The sequence below is a fragment of the Tenrec ecaudatus genome, chromosome 13 (assembly GCF_050624435.1).
Source record: "Tenrec ecaudatus isolate mTenEca1 chromosome 13, mTenEca1.hap1, whole genome shotgun sequence".
NCBI lineage: Eukaryota > Metazoa > Chordata > Mammalia > Afrosoricida > Tenrecidae > Tenrec > Tenrec ecaudatus.
Genome location: NC_134542.1, coordinates 15,626,843 through 15,644,184, shown reverse-complemented (window position 1 = coordinate 15,644,184; position 17,342 = coordinate 15,626,843). Strand labels below are relative to the sequence as shown.

At 46.3% G+C, this 17,342-nt stretch overlaps 1 protein-coding gene across 10 annotated transcripts in view; it reads left to right on the top strand.

Annotated features, from left to right (window-relative positions):
- Window positions 1-17,342, top strand: part of MOGAT1 (monoacylglycerol O-acyltransferase 1) — a 75,159-nt gene that overhangs the window by 20,057 nt on the left and 37,760 nt on the right. For 7 of the 10 annotated variants that reach the window (XM_075528935.1, XM_075528936.1, XM_075528934.1 and 4 more), the window contains 2 exons: window positions 12,408-12,586; window positions 13,133-13,337. In XM_075528935.1, coding sequence (XP_075385050.1) covers window positions 12,410-12,586; window positions 13,133-13,337 — 382 coding nt within the window. In that variant the 5' untranslated portion in view covers window positions 12,408-12,409. Of the gene's footprint in view, window positions 1-2,248; window positions 2,418-12,407; window positions 12,587-13,132; window positions 13,338-17,342 lie in introns of those variants that run through there. The other 3 variants (XM_075528930.1, XM_075528928.1, XM_075528938.1) reach the window with 3 other exon arrangements.

The following is a 17,342-nucleotide window of genomic DNA, read 5'->3' as shown; positions in this document are numbered from 1 at the left end:
AGAGAAGTTCACTCAGTAATACACTTGTCTTGGTCTCATTAAGGTGCTTTCAAATCAGTAGCTTCCAAAGGCTCCATACTAGTTAAATTCCAGGCAGCACAGAAGGACGGGGCAGTTTCATTTTTGGAATTACAAAAGGGGCAATCATGAAAGATTTTCTCAAAGGACATGGGATGGCTGCAGGGGCTTATTATGAATAAAAAGACCAGGGAAGTTGTACCAATGAATGCTCCCCTCTCCCAAGCCTCCAATCTGAACAGCGTACCTGTCCATTCTTAGAGGGTAGCAAGGGGCTGTCCTGTGAGAATTTCATTGGGAAACCTTAACCCCACCCACACTAAAGTCCAGAGCTTCTTTCTTCAGATTTCTTTCTGTTCCTCAGATTCAAAGGACATTCACAGGGAAGAGGAGTTGAGTCCTTCAAACTGTGTGAGGTATAACCTGAAGGATGCAGAATTCCTCCATAAAGGTTAGCGAGAGGAAAACACTGCCTTCAGAAGTCAGTAGACCAAGATAGAGACTGTGTTGAGAAGCAATAATTTCACATTTTGATATTTTTGTTTAGTAAAGGTTCCTAAGATTTAGTAGCAATGCTTTTTATGACTTGCCCTTCTATGGTTTTGAACTACAACCCAGATTTCAGCTTTGGTTCTCCCCCACATGTCTCCCCCTACCCCCTCCGCCCACTCCTCAAAAAGAACAAAAGAAGTGATGTTTCCTAGCGGGCTGATTCCGCCCACCTCCCAGTCCCTTCCATTGAACTCCCAGAAGTTCTGTAGCTTGTGGGTTTCGTTTTGCTAAAAAGTCACTGAGATAGTTAAAGTTTATTGTGCCAACTTGGCCGATAAACACTTGTGGGGTTAATTGAAGGGCGGAGGGATAAATGGCTCCGTGAGCCTCGCCTTTCTAGTTCTCAGGTCTCTTGCTTTCTGATGGTCGGACCGGGTACAGCTGCCTCAGCCAGTTCCCTGCTGCAGCTGCCAAGGCTCATTTCCTGTGAGACATCCCTAAGGAGAAGCCACGTGGACCTACCCTGATGCAGCCCTGGGTGCTGGAGCAGCTGCGTAGAGACTCCTGCCAGCGCTGAGATGCTTAACACACTCACTGATTGGCGTCGTTGCGTGTTCTCTGTGAGATGAAGCATGCAGTTGGCAAAAATGAGACACAAAGTTTCTGTTCTCTGCTTAGTTTTAATTCTGGAGATTAACAAGATTCAAAGAGAAAAATTGTTTTGAATCACTTGATAATTTAAGACCTTCTAATCCTTTCTCCCCTCCCCTTTCTTTGGAATGGATACAAATATGGATCTCTTCCAGGCAGTGGTGCAGTGGTTATGCAGCAGGCTGTTAAACATATGCTAGCAGTTCACAAGCACCAACCACTCTGCCGGAGAAAGAGGGTTTTCTAGATTGTGGGAAACCCGAAAGGGTTGCTATGAGTCAGCATGGACTCATTGGCGGTGAATTTGTTTTTTGTCATTTTCTAGTCACTTGGCCAAGTCGGTCAGCTCAAAGCACCACGGGCTGCCAAAATAACTCTGCCTTGGATGAAGTGTGGTCAGATGTACCTTAGAAGCAAAGATAAGGAGTCCTCACGAAGTTTGGACATGTAACCAGGATACAATAGAGGGCCAGCAAAAGAAGAGAGGAAGGCTACAATGGGCTCAAACAGGAAAAATTGTGAGCCTGGCACAGCGTGAGACAGTGCCTCACTCTGTTGTACTTGGGACCGTTCATGTGTCGGAACCGATTCCATGGAACCTAACCACAACAATACAACTCTGTTCCAAGATTGATTTCAAGCTCAATAACCAAGAACTCAAGTCCCGCGCCTTCCTCGTGAGTGATTTCTTTGCCAGCCACCCCCGTCGCAGGCAGTCCTCAAGAATGGGGTCGATTTCTGGGCTAACGGTCCGCGGGCCAAAGGTCAGATCCCAGCGGAGATCCAAGATCTCCAGTGACAAGGTCAGTTTTGTGCTACTACGTTCAGGCTCGTGGCCTGCTGACCCTCTTTCCAGATGGCAAACCCCCCACGGGGCTCATTCTCGCCGACGCCTGGGCGCGCTAGCCAATGCGCCCTAGGCGCGCCAGCTGCTCGGAGGCCACAGAGCTGGAGGCCGAGGGCTTCGAAGGTGATTGGCCGCCCCCAGCCTCCGTGCCGCGCGCCCTCCGACCCAAAGCCAAGTCCAGCCCCCTTTAGCCCTTCCTCTCCGCCCCATCGGCACCCAGCACAGACTTGATTTGAGGGCGCATTCCTGTCCGAGCAGCAGAGAAGCCAGAGCTCCCAACCGAACGGCAGGCACTGTCCCAACCTGGTCGGGGTCATGAAGATCGAGTTCGCGCCGCTCAACATCCCGCTGAAGCGGCGGCAGGGGACGGCCGCGGTGCTGCTGTGGTTGCTGTTGGCAGTGCTGTTGCGTAAGGGGCACGCGCGCTCGGGCCAACTAGGCGACTAGCTGTGGGAATGGGACTCCGGGACGCGCTGGAAACCGTGGGAACGGGACTCCGGGGCGCGCTGGAAACCGTGGGAACGGGACTCCGGGGCGCGCTGGAAACCGTGGCGTCCTTGTTAGCGAGCGTTAGCGAGCGTTCGGAATTCACGCGGTCCACTTCTCTGGCGTTTGCTGAATCCGGTGGCAAACAGCTCTTTGCCACCTCCATTTTCCTCTGTCCTATTCTTCTCTGAGCTATACTGTATGTTCGCAAGCGCACTGATGAGAAGTGTATACATTTGGGGTATGTAGACATCCTATGAAACCATGACCCAGTGGAGAACTGCGCTTTGGCCTCTCAGAAGTTGACAGACTTGTTTCTGGCACTGTAGTGCCCATTGGTAAGCTGAAACACAGGACCCAAGTATTTAAACTTTAATTTCTCCCTCACTCCTGATGCTAAACAACTGTGTTAGGTTTCTGTGTTTAAAGGTCTCTGGGATTCTGAAAGGCAAGGCTGAAGCCAAACTGTGGGGTGGTGCCTTCTGCCTAGAAAAGAATTTGACCCAGAAGTGCGTTCCACTTGATCCCAAATGAAGTCCACTGTAGAACCGCAGTGGAGTGGCCTGGAGTGGTGTTTAAGCGGAGTGGTGTTTAAGTGGTCTAAGCGTTGGGTTGCTCACGGCAAGTCAGTTGGTGCCGTTGGTTAGCCACCCCTCCTGATGGGAGAAAGATGAGGCTGGCTGTTTGCATGGCACTGTATGGAGCAGTCCTTTAATGTCCAGTAGCTTCGCTTCGAGTTGGAATCCATTCCCAGTCGGATCCCTGTAGGTTTGGGTTTGGGTTGGTGTTAATGCACTTGGGGCAATCATTACCCATGGGATGACAAACTTGGGTCGTCTGACCTAGACCCAGAGAGGCCAGGGAGTGTTTCTTGAGCACTTTCTCCTGTGCACCCAGGCCAGTCATTACAGATGGGATGTCAACATTAGATGGTCTGACCTAGGCACAGAGAAGCCAGGGAGTCTTTATTTCTTTTATCTATCTGTCATCTATTTTAATTATTTTATTGGGGGCTATTACAGCCCTTATAACAATCCATACATCAATTGAATCAAACACATTTGTACATATGTTGCTATCATCCTTTTCAAAACATTTTCTTTCTACTTGAGCCTTTGGTATTAGCTCCTCATTTTCCCCCTCCCTCCCCTACCATCCCACCCTCTCAAACCCTTGATAAATTATACATTATTACTATTTTCATATCTTGCACTGTCTGCTGTCTCCTTTCACCCATGTTTCTGTTGTTCATCACCCTGGTGGGGGGTGTTATATGTTGATCATTGCGATCACTTCCCCCTTTCTCTCCTCCTTCCTGCCCTCATGGTAGCATTATTCCCATTATTGTTCTTGAGATTCCCATTGTTGTTCTTGAGGGGTTTATCTGCCCTGGATTCCCTGTGTCGAGCATTCTTATCTGTGCCAGCCCTTATCTGTACATGCTCTGGTCTAGCTGGATCTTAAAGCAGAACTCGGGTCATGATAGTGGGGGGGCGGGGGGGGGAGGGAGCGTTAACGAACTAGAGGAATGTTGCATGTTTCGTTGGTGCTGTACTGCACTCTGGGTGGTTCATCCCCTCCTTGTGACCCTTCAGTGAGAAGATGTCCAATTGTCTACAGATGGGCTTTGGTTCTCCACTTTGACCCTCCTTTTTTACATTGATTTGATTTTTCGTTTTGGGTCTTCTGATGCCTAATACCTGGATCCTGTTGACACCTCATGATCACACAGGCTGGCGTACTTCTTCCATGTGGGCTTTGTTGCTTTCCAGCTAGGTTGCCACTTGTTTATCTTCAAACCTTTAAGATCCCAGGCACTATATCTTTTAATAGCTGGGCACCATCTGCTTTCTTCACCACCTTTGCTTATGCACCCATTTTGTCTTCAGCGATCACGTATAGAGAAGGTGAGCATCACTGAATGCCACATTATTAAAACAAAGTGTTCTTGTGTTGAGGGAGTACTTGAGTAGAGGCCCAGTATCCATCTGCTACCTAAATACTCAACATATAAATATATATAGATCTATTTCCCTATCGTTATATATAAATATATTTACATATGTACTTACCTGTATTTATACCTTTATGAATGTCTTTTGCCTCCTAGTCCTTTCCTCTATTTCTTTTTACTTTACTCTTGTCCCATTGTCATGTTCCACCTTCATCTGACCTTCAGTAATTTCTCTCAGCTACACTGCACTTGATCAAACCCAAACAGGCATTCTATGCCCTCCTCGCCATCGATTTTAGATCACTTGTTCCCTTGTCCCCTGGCCAGGGACTCTTACCTGAGTGGTTTCTCTTGCACACTTGTTCACTCCTGGAGTAAACTGGATGGAGTGGAGAGAGAGAGTTGATTGAGGTGCTGGTGATCCCTTCTATGGGAACTGAAACTCTTCAGAAGTCTGGTTCTGAGACCCAGGGTTTGGTACCAGTAAGCTGAGTGCAGTGATATGCATAATTACAAACAAAACACCTCATTTCACTGTAGTTTCCACTTTGGAAATGGCAAAATGGTTCTTACATTTTGCAAGACTAATTCAATGGTTCCCACCCATAGCCACACGTGAAAGATCCCTTGAGGAGCTCTTAATGCAGCAGAGATGCCCAGCCTCAAGCCCCAGCCTTTGTATCCCTTTATTTCTGGCATCAGATTTTTTTTTTTTGCGTGAAAGATCACTCCCAGTGACTAATGTGCAGCTAGCATTTACTGAGGAGATAAATCCACAGTCTTAACTCACTGACTCCGCGCAGGCCACATTGAGAGGCGAACCTGATAACCTCACACTCCAGCTTGCTCTGCACCCAAGAGACACAGCGAGTTATGACACACTGAGGGCTTGGGTTGCGCCACGTGGTACCCACGACAAGATACACTTTTTCACCCATGTCGGTTCCCGAGAGGGAACCTTAAGCACAGCCTGGCTTCGAGTGGAGACTGACATGTTGCTGTGGGTTTCAGCAGAGCTTCCAGACTAAGACAGGGTAGGAAGAAAGACCTGGTGATCTACTGCTGAAAACCAGCCGGTGGAAACTGTGTGGACACAGCAGCACAATCGTGTGCACGGGGTTGCCATGCACAAAGTTCAGACTCCGTAGCAGCTGATGGCAAAAGGATTCTCTCTCATGGCAACCCTATGAGACCACTTTACAGGTGAGGGAACTAAAAGAGGCCCAGAGTCATGTGACTCAGTCATGAATGAGGGCCTCCCCTGGATGCAAACCCAGGAAGTTTGTCCCAGACCAAACATAACCCACTGCCATCAAATTGACTCTGGTGCGTAATGGGTTTCCAGGAGTGTAACTCTTTATGAGAGTAGAAAGGCTTTTCTTTCTCCTATGGAATGCTGGGTGGTTTGCAGCCTCAGTCATAACCTCCCGTGTCACCAGGACTCTCATAGTCTGCCCATGTTGGCTGTGTTCATAGCTTGAACTTGGAGCCGGATATGCTCTGGTAACCTGCAGTATGTCTCGTTTAGGCTACTTTTCGCTAGTTGTGTGCCTGTGGCTATGGCAAGCCCCGGTAGCAAAGTGGTCACAGATTGGGCTGCTAACCACAAAGTCAGCAGTTCTAAACTATCAGCTGCTCCTCGGGAGAAAGCCTCTAATTCTGTAAAGAGGTATGACCTCAGAAACTCACAGGGGCAGTTCTCCCCTGACCTCTAGGGTTCCTATCAGTTGGCATTGACTCAGTAGTAGTGGGTTCTTTTTGGTTTTTGTTTGATGCATCCATGGTTCCTAAGTGCTGGGTTCCTGGAAATCAGCAAGCAGTGTGAGCCACCAGCTGCTCTGCAGGAGAGAAATGTGGTCAGCTGTTTTTTAAAGACTTACAAGTTTAGAGATCCTATGTGGCAGTTCAACTGTGTTTGATAGGGTTGCTGTGAACTGGAATTGACTAGAAGTCAAATGGATTTGATTTTCGTGGGTGGCTTTTGAAGGTCCCTTGGTGGCACAGCCATACTTATTCAATGTGTGCGCTGGAGCAAAGAACCCGAGAAACTGGCCTCTGTGACAAAGAAGAGTCCATCAGAATTGAAGGAAGCTGCACGAACAACTTGTGAGCAATCAACGTGCCTTGCTTGTGAAAGTGAAGGGGACTTACGCTCTTACTGATGAAGATCAACAACGACACATCCCGACATAAAGCAAAAGTCCTCATAACTGCAATAAGCAACAGACACCATTAAGATGGAAGTTTCCAATGATTTGATTTTGCTCAACTCCATGGAAGCAGCAGTCAGGAAATCACACGACAGATTGCAATGGTCAGCTCTGCTGCTTGAGACCTCTTTAAAGAGTTCAAAGCCAATATGCCACTTTGAAGACTAAGGGGCACCTGACCCAATCCCAGGTATTTTCAGTCACTTCACATGCATGGGAAAGCCGACAATGAACAAGAAAGAGCAAAGAATAACTGATGCCTTTAAATTATGTGCTGGCAAAGAATATACATTGGTAAAGAATATACTTTGACAAAGAATATACATTAGATTGCCAGAAGAAGGAACAAGTTGTCTTGAAAGAAGTGTACCTGCAATGTTCCTTAGAAACAAAGTTAGGAAGACTTTTTCTCACACACTTTGGGCATGGTATCAGGCGGAACCAGTCCCAGAGAAGGGCATCATGCTTGATAAAGTAGAAAACTCAAAACTCACTGCCATCTCGTCGATTTTAAATCGTAATGATCCTACAGGATGGAGTAGAACTGCCCCTCAGAGTTTCCAAGATTGGAACTCTTCACGGGTTACAAACTGTTGACCTGTGGTTAGCAGCCAACGTGTAACCATTATGACACCAGGGCCCCTCGATAAAGTAAAAGGTCTATTAAAATAGGACAACCCCCAATGAGACGACTGCAGCCGAGGACTGAACACAGTGACAATTGTGAGGATGGTGCAGTATTTGGATCTGTCGCACCTAGAATTGCTGTAGGTTGGAGCCAATGTGACAGCATCTAACATCTATGGCAAAAGGAAGTTTCGTTGCACCATAGTTAGCCAAAGGTTGACAGAGTCAATCTACTAACTACATTGGGGGGAACGATGTGGCAATCCCCTTTTGTGAAGACGACAGCTTTGGAAGCCCTACGGAGCAGTTCTCCTCTGTCCTATCAGGTCTCTGTGAATTGGAGTCAACTCTGTGGCCATGTGGCCATGGGTAGGTGATACAGCTGGTTGAACTGGAATAATAACCTGAAAGTCGATGGGTTGGACCTACCCACTGGTGCCCCAGAAGAAAGGCCTGGCAGTGTTCTTGTTTAAGGTTATAGCCAAGAAAACCATATGAAACAATTCTACTCTGTAATACATGAAGTCACCATGGGCTGGCATTTGAGGAAGGTCTGTCTGTGCTCAGGGTGGCAGTACCTGATCCGTGCCTGGTTCATGGAAGACATTCAGGAAATACTTGCTCCATCCCACCAGTTTCCCATCGAATCCCCACACCAACCGTGTGAGGTGAAGGCTGCTCCTGCAGTTATCATCTCTCTGAGGTGACTGAGAGAGGACATCACCTGCTCAAGGACACATGGCGGATCCACGTGTTGTCCAAGGTGTATCGATGAGTGACTCTTACTTGGCCGGTGCTCAGTAAACTATTCCTAGTTTGATTCAACCTGCAGCAATTCCACAGATGATTCCGTATATATTGTTCTTTCACATAGACAGTGAAGTGGAATTGTTTGCCAGGCCTCTTCTTTCCATAGTCTTTCTATACAAATAGGCAACTCTAAGGAGGGGATTGGCCAGTTTCCTTATCCATCTGGATGTCACAGAGCAGACTTTAGAGGCAGGGAGAGAGAGCTGCATGACCATCAAGAAAGAAGAGCCACTGGCAGAGTGTGAGAGAGAGCCCTGGTGAAGGGGTGGCTGCAGCAACGGTACTAGGGATGGAGGCCATGACATGCAGCGGCAGGCGGCAGAGCCCACAGAGAGTAAAGCTGAGTGTCTTCGGGGCAGGAGCCCAGCTTGCAAAGCGAGGTAACCTGTTGGCCTCTTTCAGTGCCAAAGGAGCTCTGAGCCACTTGCCAGGAGGCCACATGGTCGAGAGGGTGAGCACCAGACACCAGAGATGGAGAGTTAGAAAGAAACAGGCCAGCTGGCAAGATGGAGAAAAGGCAGTACTGTGGACAGAAGGATTTGTCTCCTTAATGTTTTCTGATCTTGACTTGTGTTAATCTGTGAACTTTCCTAATAAGCCAGCATAACTGGGAGTCTTATCTGTTGTGAGTTTTGTGTGGCCGTGAGAAGGATGGCAAAGAAAAAGACCTTGGGCAGGAGGAATCAACACAGTGGCTGCAATAATGGGCTCAAGTATAGGAACAATTGTGAGAAGGCGCCGGACCGTGTGGTGTTGAACTTTGAGTGGATGTGAGTCTGAGTGGACTCGATGGCTCCGAGTAGCAACAATGGTACGTTCACGTGCGGGTTTCTCCAACACGGCCAGAAATGCACTTTTACTGGTGAAACTGGATCTGAACAAGACCTGCCGGGCACCTTTGGCATCTCTTTTGGCTTCGGTGAGTGGTGCCTCCTAGCTGTCTTCTGGTCAGTGCTTTTGGAAGGAGCCAGAATGTCCCATCTTCTGGCTATTGACTTTTTCTGTTAACAGGTTCCCTGTTTTTCTCTTCAAGACTTGATTAGATTTAGATATGACCCTTTTGGAAAAGCTTTCTTCCTAGATGCTTCTGTGTGCTTCACATTGCTAAAATTGGAGTGCACGTGCTTGTGATTACTGTCTGGGATTGATCCATGTGCATGGGTATGAATGAGCTCATCCCCCATTTTTAAGTTGGGATTTTGCCCCACGGATGTGTAAACAGGAAATAATCTGCAGGGTTTACACTTCTTTCTTCCGTTGTCCACAGGGTCTACAGGAGTCAGGACCACTTTGACTACCCCCAAGGATAAAACAGTCTGCAAGGGAGTAACTCAAGCACTCTTACAACAGAAGTTCCCTTTGACCTTTCAACGCCTGGTTTAAGCCTTTCTTGATGATCTTGTCTGGATGAATTATTTGTTTTTGTTGTAGCTAGGTGCTGCTGAGTCAGTTTCAACTCATAGTGACCTAATCAACAACAAAATGCATTACTATCCAGACCCGCAACAGCTTCGTCATATAAGTTTGACCCCTGGTTGTAGATGCTTTGTCCACCCGTCTTCTTGACGACCTTCCTCTTTTTTGCTGATCCTTTACTTTACCAAGCATCGTGTCCTTTCCAGGGACTGGTCCCTTCTGATAGCATGTCTCAAGTATGTGAGAAGTCTTGCCATCCTTGCTGCCAACGAGTATTCTTGATGTACTTCTTATGAGGCAGATGCATTTATTCTTCTGGTAGTCCGTGGTATATTCAGTGTTCGTTCTTTACCAGTAGTGGCAATAAGACATATGTTGAGGACGGTTAAATGAGATTTCTTGAGGTCAGGCTCAGTTCAATATACCCTGTGAAGTGACTGGTCACCTTTTAATTACTTTCCCTTCCCTGCACCACCTTAGCTCAGTCTCCTCTGCCTTTAAGAACAAATGAACGAGACCTAATGGTTCCTTGTAAGTTTTGCACATTGTAGTAAATTGATTGAAACTTAACCCATAGTGGTATGCTGTCAGTGGTCCAACCTGGATGGCAGGAAGTAGGTGAAGCAAAACGGGATGATCTTGGTTTAAATGAGTGTAGAGGGCATGCCGTTGGCCTTCCTTCTGCAATCATGAAAACTTGGCAGTTCCAGAAGGCAATAAACTACTCCACTGAAGTGTAGAAGGCCCAAGCTCCCATCACCTCTCACCCACTCTTTTCATCTCTAACTCACCCTGGAAGGAGCAGCAAGCCAGTATTTTGACCAAGTTGAGTTATATGTTTTCGTGAAATCCACATTGGGAAAGTTGTCGCATTAAGGATTCTAGGAATTTGAATAATTCTCACCCCCTCTTTTTAACTAACTATATACACATATAAACATAGCTATCGTAGACTAGGGTGCTGCTACTCAGAAGTCCTGATGAGTTATTTTTTTTAACACAATTGACAAGAACTGGAAAGGAGTTTGGGGGTTCAGGTCGCTCAGATTGGAGTTGGCAGCCCCACATGAAAGAGGTAGACAAGGGAACTCTTTAAAATCATGGTCATAGCTGGCACTTCGGCACTTACAAGTGCCGGGCTATATCTTCATGTATGTTTTATCTTCCTCCTGTAAAAATTAATTTTGTTGTGACACACAGCATATACTAAAAACAAATGTGCCAGGGGACTTCAAAAGGAAAAGCACTTTTCAGTATCTTTTCATTTCTTTTTCCCACCAACTCTTTGAACCCCCAATAATTTTGCCCAGGGTATCACACTAAAGGGAAGGCTCTTGTAACTAGCACCCAGTCTTTGCTGGGGATTTTGAAGTGCAGTTATTGGGGACATAGGGTTGCTCTGCTGCTCTGAAAAGTTGCAAGAAGTGAAATCTGTTAGGCAAAATATAGAGTCTCTCCTATGCTATTTCAACCTCTGTCAACGGAGATCCTGAAAATGTTGCCAGAAAGTGTCCTGGTCAGAAGCACACACAAATAATAACTGATCAATCAAGGTGAGCCCCTAGAGTTGGAAATTCTCAACACCTCCCTGATTAGCCACGTCTCTCTGTTCAATGGGGGAGGTAATGTGTGATCATGGCTAAGAGAATGGGCTTGGAAGTCACACAGATCAAACACCTACATACTGAGTGTGTTAGGCTGAGTTGACTAGAGAAACAAAAATCCAGAGATACTCATATATGTAAGAGAGAGCTTTATATCAAGAAGTAATTATATATATCAAGCAAACATCCCAGCCCAGTCCAGATCAAATCCATAAGTCCAATACTAGTCCATAAATCTTTCTTCAGACTCACACAGCCACATGCAATGATGCAGAATGAAGGAAGATCACAGGCTGGTGGGTGCAAAATCTTATGGATCCAATGATGATGGACTCATCTCCAGGGATCCCACAGGTCTCCAGCAGATTTCCGAGTGGCTCTCAAAGCAGAGAGAGGGAGGAGTTCCCAGGATCCTCCTTAGGAAGAAGACCACGCCCACAAGGAGGCACCATTAGGTTGTGACCTGATTGACAGGCTAGACTCCACCCATACACTTATTTATCAAGTTACATGAAATTATGTAACCACCCCACTGGGTCACTTGGGCAATTTAACTAATCCCTCTCTATTTCTATTTCCTCTTCTCTAAAGACAGAGTCGTACACTTTTTTTTAGCTGTCTTATAGGTATTTCAAAACAATAACCTATTGCGTGCCACTTGGGATGGTGTGATCCATACAGTTTTCCTTGGCTGATTTTCAGAAGAAGATCAGCAGACTTTCTTCCCAGTTCATCTTAAATGGAAGTCCTGGTGAAACCTGTTCATCATCATAGTAATACACAAGTATCTACTGAAATATAGGTGGTGACTGCACAGGAGGTACATGGACCAAAAATTGGACCCAAGATTCCTTCCTGGAAAGGGAAAATCCTGCCAATGAGCTATCAGGGCTATGAAGAATGCTAAATAAGACTATTCAACCAGCTCACAGTGCTTGGCATATACTAATCATCCAGTAACTGTGGAATCATACAGTGTGCTCATGTCTTCACATTACCATACTTGAACTCAGACTCAGTTCGGTATACTTGGGTGGATTACATTAAGGAGCCCTGGTGGTATAGTGGATTATATGTTGGGCTGCTAACTACAAGATCAGCAGTTTGAAATCTCCATCTTCCCATAGGAGAAAGATGTGATTTTCTACTCCCATAAATTGTTATCGTCTCGTTGCTCTGAGTCAGAATTGGCTCCTTGGCAGGCAGTGAGACCATGGGCTGGTGATTGTACAATGTAGGGAGCAGGTAATAATGGATGTTGGTTTCATAAGGTGTTTTTACCTTTCCTGCAGCAATGGTGTGTATTGCCATCTTTGCCATCCTGATCATCCACAATTATTGGTTCCTTTATATCCCTTACCTTGTATGGGTCTACTTTGATTGGCAAACCCCGGAGAAAGGAGGCAGGAGTTGCCATTGGATCAGAAGCTGGATGGTTTGGAGGTACTTTAACAACTATTTTCCAATTCGTGTAAGTAGCATTGTGTTATCTTGTATTGCTTTGAGCTGGGAGAAGATTGGAAATTTCTTGTCCTCCTCTATATTTCCAGGAGCCTTGGTGGCATAGTGATTATAAGATGGGTTGCTACCTGCAAAGTCAGCAGTTCAAAACCACCAGCTGCTCCTCAGGAGAAAGACGGAACTTTCTACTTTCTTAAAGAATTACAGACTTAGGAACTCACAGGGCAGTTCTACCCTGTCCTCTAGGGTCAGCAGCGAGATGCCATCAACTCAATGGCAGTGAGTGCTGGAAATTTCCAGCTTTTTCCTTTTCTGAGCGAGAAAGCATGCAATTTTGTCCGACTTGCTAAAAGGATTTGTAGCTACCTGGAGAAATCTGTGTGTGGAGGACTCGGGAGTCAGGAGAAAGTAGAGACATTCCAAAACATCTTCAACCCAGAGAAACGAAAAGAATCCTGCTCTCTGTCTCCTCTGGACAGAGGAACTCACTGGGACTCTCCTTTCATGTCTCACTGCAAACTAAGAAGAGAACATTTTACTTTTTTTTAATCTATAGCTCATCAAAACGTGGGATTTGGATCCGAAACGTAACTACATATTTGGGTTTCACCCTCACGGAGCCATGACTATTGGAGCCTTTGGGAATTTTGGGACAAACCATTCTGACTTCAAGAAGCTGTTTCCTGGCTTCACCCCGTATCTCCACATCACCACGCTCTTGTTCCTATGTCCTTTCTTCCGAGATATTCTGATGACCACTGGTAAGTGAGGGCAGATACCTGCAGTGGCCAGGCATGGCAGAATGTTCCTTCCCCAACCCAGTTTCACGGGGTCAAACCCTGTGTCCTCGCCCCTCTCTAGTACTGCCTGTGCTGCTTGGCTATTTCTGGCTTTTGGTCCTGGACTGAGTTCTGGGAGGACTCAGGTCGTGCCCCTTCATCTCTGGTCCATCCCCAGCCTCTACCCCAGTGCCCAAAATAAAGCCGTGTGCGGTGAGCATTTATTCCATGAAGTAATAGCAAAGGTAGAAGTGAAATGATGGACCCAGCTGACTCTTTTACTCCCAGATCAACTAGTACTTCATTCTGCTACTCTGAGCAGGTGGAAGTCTCTTTGGTTAGTGAAGCCCTCCTTCTGCCAATCCCAAAGTCACCCTTGGCCCAAATGCTAGAAAGATGCTTCACGGATCATTACAGCTTGCTTTCCTTGTTCTCATTTCAGCGTCACAGACCCAGCGTGTTTCTTTCTCTCAGGTGACCAGCTTATTGACGAGCTACAAATTCATTAGGGTGTTTTATGACTGCGAGCGTTGTGTGGGTTAATTATTATTTTCCTGACATTTCTTGGATATTTAAAAAAAAAACAAACAACCCTGTAGTCCCAGGAGTAGAGAATTTTCTGGTCTCCAAATTTCGATGACCTCTTATTGACTCCTTAAGCCCAGAGGACCATTAAGTAGCTGTTAGGAAGTCACCAGGTCTGAAAGGACCAAGCTCCAAGGCTGAGCTTCCCTGCTCTCTTGGTGGAGGCTCCTATATCCCTGGGCTCTGGAGTCCAGTCTGTGCGGTCACTGCATCTGACCTCCAGAGGGCGCACTCAAACCCTCAAACTGTAGCTGTCCGGTGAGGGTTGGGAGGAGAAATCCTTCTTTTTCTTTTAAAATGACATTGTGTTACAGTTTATCAACAGGAAGAGGATTAAAGGGAAAAAAATTAAAGTTTCATAAAAGCACTGAAAGATGTTTAGAATGTGCACCAGAGTCAATTCCAACTCACCAGTGACTCTCTAGGGCATCTCTAGAGTAGAACTGCCCCCATAGACTCTCTAGGTTACACTCCTTAAAGGGGAAGACCACCAGGTCTTTTCTCCCCTGGAGTGCCTGGAGGGTTTGAACCTCTAACCTTTCAGCTAGCAGCCTGGCCTGTAACTACTGCATCTCCTAGGTACAGTAGACTGTTCTTTTCATATAGCTGCAGGTGAGTTTGACAAGGGTACCTGAGAGGTGTGACAGATTCGTGGCTCAAGAGATGTCTGTAATATCTCTCCCATGGACGTGCCAGTGCTCCCCCAAACCCCCCCAAATAAAACCCCACAAAACAACCATTCCCAGACCTTCCTCTATAGCATCCCCATGCCCTTGCCACTGTGATTACTGGAGGTCACACTTGAGATGAAAACTACTTGCAGTCATTGGCATATGACCTCCTGACTTCTTTTCCTTAACTACGACCTAAGGTGTCCTGAAAGCAAGACAAAGGTGTCTGGATCCCCAGAGGAGGCTTAGCCTGCCCTTGTCTCTAAGTGCACAGGGTCTCCATCCCTTTCCAGAACTGGCTTCCCCGGACAACCTCTGGTTCAAGAGGGCAATTCTGCTCCGCAGCTGCCTCGATGGCAGAGCCAGTGCCTCTGGATATGACAGATAGAAAGACATGCGCACCTGAGCTTGCATGGTTTCAGAGACCCTTTGCTGGATAATGTTTGTTTCGCCCTCATCCGAGACGCGTCTGTCGTGATGTTGCTGCTAGCTGCTGTTGAGTCGGCCTCTGACTTGCGGCAACCCTGAGTGAAGGGGACTTAAACACTCTCTGGTTGCACCTCACTCACATGATCCTCCATGCATCGTACTGTTGCAATCCAGAGTGTTCTCCACTGGTTGGGTTCCAGAAACAGATCACCAGGCCTTTCTTCTTAGCTCCTCTTAATCTGGAAGCCCCTCTGAAGGCCGTATGCAGCCCCTCTACTGCCAGACAGGTGGTAGCTGCGCCTTAGGTACATTGGCCAGGAATCCAACAGGTTGTTCCCACATGGAAGAGAGGAATTCTGTCACTGGGTCATCGGCGCCTTTCTCTATGGCTAGAAGTCCTTGAAAATTCCGCCTCCAGCCCACTCCTCTTGGCCTGCTTCCGTGTACCTGTCCTCATGAGGTGTCAGCCAGAGTCGACGCTGTGGATTGGAGCTTCTCTGTCATTTTGTTTGCTTATTAAAGCTGGGTGGGGAGTAGGGGTCACATCACAGCAGCCTTGTGTGCCCTGCAAGGGAGACTTTGATGCTATCCTCTAGAAAAGCATTGGAGAACTGGTGAGACAGTTTCTTTTCTTTTTTTAAAAAATCATTTTATTGGATATTCATACAACTCTTATCACAATCCACACATCAGATGCATAAGGCACATTTGTACATTCATTACCCTCATCATTCTCAAAACATTTGCTCTCCACATGAGCCCCTGGCATCAGCTCCTCATTTTAACCCCCTCCCTCCACGCTCCCCATTCCGTCATGGACCCTTGATAATTTATACATTATTATTATTTTGTCATATCTTACACTGTTCTACATCTCCCTTCACCCACTTTTCTGTTGTCCTTCCCCCAGGGAGGAGGTTATATGTAGATTCCTGTAACCAGTTCCCCCTCTCTACCCCATCCTCCCTCCACCTTCCCAGTATCGCCACTCTCACAACTGGTCCTGAAGGGATCATCTGTCCTGGAATCCCTGTGTTTCCAGTTCCTATCTGTACCAGTGTATATCCTCCAGTCCAGCCAGATTTGTAAGGTAGAATTGGGATCATGATAGTGGGTGAGGAAAAAGCATTTAGGAACTAGAGGAAAGTTGTATGTTTCATCATTGCTACACTGCACCCAGACTGGCTCGTCTCCTCCCCACGACCGTTCCATAAGGGGATGTCCAGTTGCCTACAGATGGGCTTTGGGTCCCCACCCCGCACTCCCCCTCATTCACAATGATATTATTTTTTGTTCTTTGATGCCTGATACCTCATCCCTTCGACACCTCGTGATCACACAGGCTGGTGTGCTTCTTCCATGTGGGCTTTGTTGCTTCTGACCTAGACAGCTGCTTGTTTACCTTCAAGCCTTTAAGACTCCAGACGCTATATCTTTTGATACCTGAACACTATCAGCTTTCTTCACCACATTTGCTTATGCTCCCATTTGTCTTCAGCAATTGTATTGGATAGGTGAGCACACAATGATATGATTTTTTTTGTTCTTTGATGCCTGATAACTGATCCCTTCAGCACCTCGTGGTCACACAGGCTGGTGTGCTTCTTCCATGTGGGCTTTGTTGCTTCTCAGCTAGATGGCCACTTGCTTACTTTCAAGTCTTTTAAAAAAATATTTTATTGGGAGCTCTTACATATATCATAACATTCCATCAATGACATAAAACAGTATTGTACAATTGCTACCACAGTCAGTTTCAAAACATTTTCGTTCTTTTTTTTACATAGATGGCATATAATATTTAAAAAATACCATTAAACAATGTATTATTTAAGGTTAAGTATAATATGATGGGATTTTTTTAAAGTGTAAAAAAATGAATTAAAATAATAACATCTTCCCACTTTCCTACACTTCTTTTTAAAAAAAATCATTTTATTAGGGACTCATACACCACCCATCTCGATCCATACATACATCAATTGTGTAAAGCACATTTGTACATTCGTTGCCGTCATCATTCTCAAAACTTTTGCTCTCCACCTAAGCCCCTGGAATCAGGTCCTCATTTTTCCCCTCCTTCCCCCTCCCCCCACCCTCATGAACCCCTCATAATTTAGAAATTATTATTTTGTCATATCTGGCTCTGTCCCACATCTCCCTTCCCCCACTTTTCTGTTGTATGTCCCCCCAGAGAGAAGGTCAAATGCAGGTCCTTGAAATATGTTCCCCCTTTCCAACCCACCCTCCCTATGCCCTCCCAGTATCGCCACTCACTCCACTCGTCCTGAGGGGATCATCA